Source organism: Camellia sinensis, chromosome 3 (assembly GCF_055761805.1).
Source record: "Camellia sinensis isolate YWXY chromosome 3, ASM5576180v1, whole genome shotgun sequence".
In the NCBI taxonomy this organism is placed as follows: domain Eukaryota; kingdom Viridiplantae; phylum Streptophyta; class Magnoliopsida; order Ericales; family Theaceae; genus Camellia; species Camellia sinensis.
In genome coordinates, this window is record NC_138963.1 from 151456686 (window position 1) to 151463842 (window position 7157).

At 38.1% G+C, this 7157-nt stretch overlaps 1 protein-coding gene across 5 annotated transcripts in view; it reads right to left on the bottom strand.

The window, feature by feature from the left end:
• LOC114310752 (protein translocase subunit SECA2, chloroplastic) overlaps nucleotides 1–3579 on the bottom strand; it is a 29852-nt gene extending 26273 nt beyond the window's left edge. For all 5 annotated transcript variants that reach the window (XM_082921156.1, XM_082921154.1, XM_082921155.1 and 2 more), the window contains exons 1-5: nucleotides 3088–3579; nucleotides 2850–2984; nucleotides 2676–2745; nucleotides 2516–2580; nucleotides 2299–2419 (exon numbers count right to left, since the gene is read on the bottom strand). In XM_082921156.1, the coding sequence (XP_082777282.1) occupies nucleotides 2299–2419; nucleotides 2516–2580; nucleotides 2676–2745; nucleotides 2850–2984; nucleotides 3088–3339 (643 nt within the window). In that variant the 5' untranslated portion in view covers nucleotides 3340–3579. The remainder of the gene's footprint in view (nucleotides 1–2298; nucleotides 2420–2515; nucleotides 2581–2675; nucleotides 2746–2849; nucleotides 2985–3087) is intronic.
• Between the last annotated feature and the right edge of the window lie 3578 nt (nucleotides 3580–7157).

The following is a 7157-nucleotide window of genomic DNA, read 5'->3' on the forward strand; positions in this document are numbered from 1 at the left end:
GTCTATATGGATCAGCCGCCTGGCTATGTTGTTCCCGGAAGTGAGCATATGGTATGTCAATTGCGGAAGGCCTTGTATGGTCTCAAGCAATCTCCACGTGCTTGGTTTGATCGCTTCAGTGCAGTTGTGCATTCGTATGGGTTCCACCGTTCCACTTCTGATCATTTGGTTTTTGTTCACCACTTGTATATTGGGAGTATTGTTCTCATTTTCTATGTGGATGACATCTTCATTTCTGGCAGTGACTCCCCCAGTATTGCTAATTTAAAATGGTCTTTAGGTCAGCACTTTCACACCAAGGACTTGGGTCATCTTCACTATTTTCTTGGGATGGAGGTTGCTCGGTCTTCTCGGGGGTTGTTTCTTTCGCAACACAAGTATGTGCTTGATCTTCTCTCTGAGACTAGCCTCTTAGGTACTCATCTGAGTGATACTCCCATGGACTCCTGTGTTAAATTGGATGGTGATACTGGGGACTTATTTCCTGATATTGGCCGTTATTGTCGTTTAGTTAGGAAATTGATTTATCTCACTGTCACTCGTCCTGATATTACATATGCTGTCAGTGTGGTTAGTCAGTTTATGCATGCTTCTCGTAACCCTCATTTTGAGCTGTTTGTCGTATCTTGCGTTATCTAAAGAGTGCCCCAAGTCGTGGTCTACTTTATCGTCCATCTTCTTCCTTGTCTATCACTGGTTGTAGTGATGCTGATTAAGCTGGCAGTCAGACTAATCGATGTTCTACCACGGACTATTGCACCTTCGTTGGCAGTAATCTTGTTGCTTGGCGTAACAAGAAGCAAACAGTTGTTGCTTGTTCGAGTGCCGAGGTTGAGTACCGTGCCATGGCCTATATCGCTTCTGAGATATTGTGAGTTCAATCTCTTCTACAGAATTTTGGTATTCTTGTTCCCACTCCTATGAGTATGTGTTTTGATAATCAGGCTGCTATCTTTATTGCCAATAATCCAGTAATTCATGAACGTACGAAGCATATTGAAGTTGATTGTTATTTTATTCGTGACCTCTTACTGAGAAAGCAACTTGTGACTCTTTTTGTTCGTTCTAAAGATCAATTGAGTGATATCCTCACCAAACCCTTGGCTCGGTCTTCCTTTCATCACTTATCTACCAAGCTGGGCATGTTTAATCTCTATGCTCCAGCTTGAGGGAGAGTGTTAAAATAGTTATATGTTATTATGTTATTATTTTATTAGTTCAGGGTACTATGGTCATATTTTAATATGTCTTCATAGAAATATATACTGTTGGAGTAGGGTTGATTTTCACAACTCTAAACCAATTAGTCAAACCATCTTCTCCTCTCTCCCTTCCTCTCTAACCCTAACCCTAATATTTAACTTGTGCATTCTAACTGTCATGTTAGTGTATTTGTGTCGGGTTGTGTGTCCATGCTTCCTAGGTTGCTACAAAGGCCTTCTTTTCAGTCTTCGATTTTGTGTAATTTGCGTGACCCTCCAGCTGCCGCTGTAATATAAATTATTTACTTATGACATATATGCATTATTTTATATACATATGATTATAAGAAAAGTGTACAGCGTTAGTTTGACCCAAGCTCTTTTTTTTTTTTTTTGTGATTTGCAACTCATCCATTTATTCCCATACTTCATGGCTTCAATTCAAACCAAATTTAAAGATTAATCTGATTATCTTATGTGTACTGCTTTCTAAGGAATCATGCTGATTGATGAATAAATTGCTGAACTATATTTACCTACAAGTGAATCCAAATTTCGTGTTCTATGAAAAACTTGAGGAAGCATTTTGGTTTAAAATGTTAAGAGGACAACAAGCAGTTGGAAGGAATGATGTCTTTCCCATTTTTATCACTTTTCTGTTGTTTTTTCTGGCAGATTCATAAGCAGAACTAGGTGTTTACTGTTCTTTCCACCATGTTTTCCAGGAAATAAAGGTAGATGGATTGTTAACTTATGACTATTATCCACTTAAGAGGATTCACAATACAATGGATGCAGGCTACTGAAAAAGGTTCCAGTGCCATCAAATAGGCTTGTATGCCAAGATTGTCTGAAGTCACAACCAACTTAAACATGAGTTCTCCATTAGAAACTGACTACCAGTTAAACAGGCTTAAACAGGTAAGTTAAGAACATAATCTTAATTACTGAATTTTAACTTCTGATAATTTCTGAAGAAAAAACAAAACAACACAACACAAAACAAAAACCCAAATTGTAATATAATTATTACAATTAAGTTTCCAAAACAAAACAATAATATAATGTTAGCAATAACCACATCAGGAGAACTTACCATGAACACCCTCCCCAGTGAGGGCATTAAGATATGCAGCTAATGTTGAAACCAGTGTTTTTCCCTCACCTGTCTTCATTTCAGCAATTGACCCATCATGAAGCACCGCCCCACCAATGATCTATCACTCAAATTTGCATGATATTTCAGACACAATTTCTAGGTTTAGTAAATTAAAGACAATTAACAACAGAGATAGAGAACGTGAGAGAGAGACCTGGACATCAAAATGACGCATTCCAAGCTTCCTTCTCGCAGCTTCTCGAACAACAGCAAATGCCTCTGACAATCAAAAAAAAAGAATCAAATTTTCAATATTTTGTTTAAAATAATTGAACATTGATGACGGAAGCATAAGAGGTGATAGTTCTTCAAACCAGCTTGAATGTCTGCAACTGTCTCTCCATGTTTCAACCGGTGTTGAAACTCAATTGTTTTTGTAGTCAACTAGAAACCAAAAACCCAACAAAAAAGAAAAAAAACATTAACAAACAATCCACAAACAAAACCACCATAACTATTCATACAACCAATTCAACAAACCCACAAACCTGTTCATCAGACAGTCCCTGAATATGCGGTTCCAAGGCATTAACAGAGTTCACGAGTCGATAATAATCCCTAACAACCCAATAATTCAAGCTACTAAAATCACTCCAAACTTTCGTGACCCGACCCAAATCTTCCTGAAACAAAGCAAACACGCCAGTGAAGTGAAAAAAAAAAAAAAACCATTTGAGCATATCAACAAACAGTTGATGGGCGTGCGGAAAGATTAGTTGTGTATACCTTAAGAGAGGAAAGGATGGGTGTGGAAGCGAAACGAGGACGTCGAGACGGAGACGAAGAGAAGGAGTGAGGTAGAGAAGAGAAGGGTGTGGTGTAGAGGAACGTTGTGCGAGGCGGAAGAAGGTGGTGTCTTGGGGAAGGAAAGAAGGAGGTGCTGAGGTTTAGGAAAGCGGCCATTGTTGGGTGCGTTTGTGTAGTGTAGGTGTTATTGTGAGTGAACTTGAATTGAGCTGGTTTTGTTCGGACAACCATGGAAGATTAACGGCTCCATGAAACGTCTCTCGTTTTTTCGCTGTGTGTTTCTTATACCATCTCCGGCACCTAGTAACCCCTTTTTTTTTTTTTTTTTTTTTCTTTTTTTTTTTCAAAAAGTCGACAAAGTAATGAAAAAAAATTGATTTAACATCCCTCTCTAATTTTTAATAATGAAATAGGTTTATAATAAATTTTTTTTGATAACCTAAGGCCCTTCACCCACACCCATATATAACACTTGTCAACATAAATTTCAGAACATAAACCTTACACTTTGGATCATTTACCATGTGTATTTTCAAGAAATCAAGACAAAATGACTTACCTGAATCCATTGATGAACGGTTAAACGGAAACGTGATTATCAATGAACTCTTTGTTATTGATTATGTTATTGCCTTCTAATCCTTTCCCCTTTGGTGCCTTATGTTTCTCCTTGAGAGGATTTAGAAAGAAAAATGGCAGTGTTCTTATTTTTCCCACTTGGGAAGGAATAGGGACCATAACCTTTTAAAGGTTGTAATTGGTTTTCAAAACTGAAAGGTTGTGGAAGTTCAAAAGGAATGAAAACCAACTTTAACCAATATGTTTTAATTTCTATTTCTGCCCCTCATAGAAATAGAAATTATACAACTAGTATCTACACATTAGGTCCATAACACATATACCCTTAAGCCTATTAACTAAATTGAATCACTTAAATTGTAGGCTTCTTATAAATGATAACACCACATTTAATTATGTGGTCCCATTGAGACATTATCTAACAATCTCCCACTGGACCACATATGTATCCTGAAAAATGTGCTTAACTTTAGTGAGCTCAGAAATTTGTTATCATAACTTGAGGGTATCCAAACAATCTTGTCCATTAACTATATTAATATAGGATCAAAGCGGTCTTCGTTACATCAATCGTAACTCGACCCACCAATGGTCACGTATACTAATACAGCTAAATGACATAGATCAATCATGGATGCGTAGCATGGAAATTACATGTGATGTGATCCATACATGCCTATTTCCAACTGGTCCTACTTAACTTTATTGAGATCAATACTTCACAATACGTAACAGAGCGTAATAAACTGAATATTTCATTTCTGCAGAAATTAATCTAATTACATAGATAAAACTCAAGGCTGACATAAAGCAGTAATATAAATACAAACTCCCACTAAACCAGAATGTTCTCAAATAGAACAACACCCATCTGAGCAGTGTGCTCATGAAAGACCTTGGGTGGTAGTCCCTTCGTAAGTGGATCCGCTATCATGGAGTTTGTCCCAATGTGCTCTATAGAAATCTGTCCACTCTGCACTCTTTCTTTTACAACTAGGAACTTGATATCAATATGCTTTGATTTTGTAGAGCTCCTGTTGTTATTGGAATATAAAACTGCAGACTTATTGTCACAATATAACTTAAGTGGTCTTGCAGTGCCTTCCAAAATACGCAACCCAGTGACAAAATTCCGCAGCCATATCCCTTGGTTTGATGCCTCATAACATGCTACAAATTCTGCGGCCATGGTGGATGAAGCTATGAGCGTCTGCTTTGCAGACCTCCAAGAAATTGCTCCGCCAGCTAACAGATAAATATAGCCTGATGTGGATTTCCTACTGTCTTGGCATCCAGCAAAATCGGAGTCGGAATATCCAATGACCTCTAACTTATCCGATCTCCTATATGTGAGCATATATTCCTTTGTTCTCTGTAAATATCGCATAACACGCTTGACTGCTTTCCAATGATCCATGCCAGGATTACTTAAATATCTGCCTAACATGCCAACTATAAACGCAATATCCGAATGCGTACATACTTGAGCATACATTAGACTCCCTACAGCCGAGGCATAAGGAATCTTCTGCATTTCTTGAATTTCAAGACTGTTCTTCGGGCATTGGCTGAGACTAAACTTGTCTCCCTTAGCAACCGGGGTTTCACCTGATTTACAATTTTGCATGCCAAATCTATTGAGTACTTTTCGATATAGCTCCTTTGTGATAATCCCAGAATACCCCGAGAACGATCTCGGAGTATTTCGATTCCTAATACAAAGGAAGCATCACCAAGATCTTTCATTTCAAAATTCTTAGATAGAAATCTCTTGGTGTCATGCAATAAGTTTATATCGTTTGTGGCAAGCAATATGTCGTCAACATATAAAACCAAAAATATGTGTTTACTCCCACTGAACTTGTGATACACACATTCATTAACAACATTAGTTTCAAAACCATACGAAGTGAGAATTTGATGAAATTTGAAGTACCACTGACGAGAAGCTTGTTTGAGTCCATAGATGGATTTAGTCAATTTGCAAACCATATTCTTTGGGTCTCCTGACACAAAGTTTTCTGGCTGCACCATATAAATTGTTTCTTTAATGTCACCATTAAGAAAAGCTGTTTTGACATCCATCTGATGCAACTCAAGATCAAAATATGCAACAAGCGCCATAATTGTCCTAAAAGAATCTTTCGAAGAAACTGGAGAGAAAGTTTCTTTAAAGTCAATTCCTTCTTTTTGAGTAAAGCCTTTGGCTACAAGACGTGCCTTATACCTCTCCACATTACCATTTGAATCCCTTTTGGTTTTAAATATCCATTTACAACCTACGGGCTTCGCACCAACTGGTAATGAGACAAGTTCCCAAACTTTATTGTCTTGCATAGACTTATATTCTTCATTCATGGCTTCTATCCACTTATGAGAGTTGGAACTTTCCATGGCTTGACGAAAGTTGATTGGATCATCTTTCGACATTCCATTTTCTACCTCATGTTCCTGGAGATATACAATATAATCATCTGAAAATGCAAATCTCCTTTCTCTGGTGGATCGCCTTAATGGCACAGATTCTTGAGGTTGAGGTTGTAGAGTTTGTTCCTCAGGAACAATTACCTCATCTTGAATGGGGGTTTGAACTATATTATCTTGAACAACATTGTCTGGTTGAGGATCTGAAATTACTTCTCGAGCAATGACAGGTATAGGAACCTGTGATTGGTCAAAAGTAGTAGTAGGAAGTGGGATTACTCCTGCTTCCTCCTCAAAGACAGTGTCTCTAACTGGATTTCTCCCCCCAAACTCAACATCTTCAAAAAATGTTGCAATTCCCGTCTCAAATATTGACCTATTTGTGGGATCATAAAACTTGTAACCCCGTGATCGTTCGGCATAGCCAATAAAGTAGCTGCTAATGGTTTTAGAGTCCAATTTTCGTTCATGAGGTTTATAAGGCCTCGCCTCAGCAGGACACCCCCACACATGCAAATGTTTTAGACTAGGCTTTCGCCCAACCCAAAGCTCATAAGGTGTTTTTACAACTGCTTTAGTTGGCACCCGATTTAAGATATAAGTTGCTGTCTTTAGAGTCTCACCCTAGAGGGACTCTGGTAAAGTAGAATGACTGATCATACTTCTTACCATATCCTTAAGAGTCCGGTTTCGTCTCTCAGATACACCATTCATGCTAGGTGATCCTGGCATGGTGTATTGTGGGACGATTCCACATTCCTCCAGGTATTTTGCAAACGGTCCTGGACGTTATTCACCTGATCCATCATATCTGCCATAGTATTCACCACCACGGTCAGACCTGACACTTTTAATCCGTTTGTTGAGTTGTAACTCAACTTCGGCCTTAAATTTTTTGAATACGTCCAAAGACTGTGATTTCTCATGGATAAGAAATAGATACCCATATCTGGAATAGTCGTCTATGAATGTGATAAAATATTGTTGACCATTCCAAGACGCCATAGGGAATGGGCCACAAATGTCCGTATGAATTAATTCTAAGA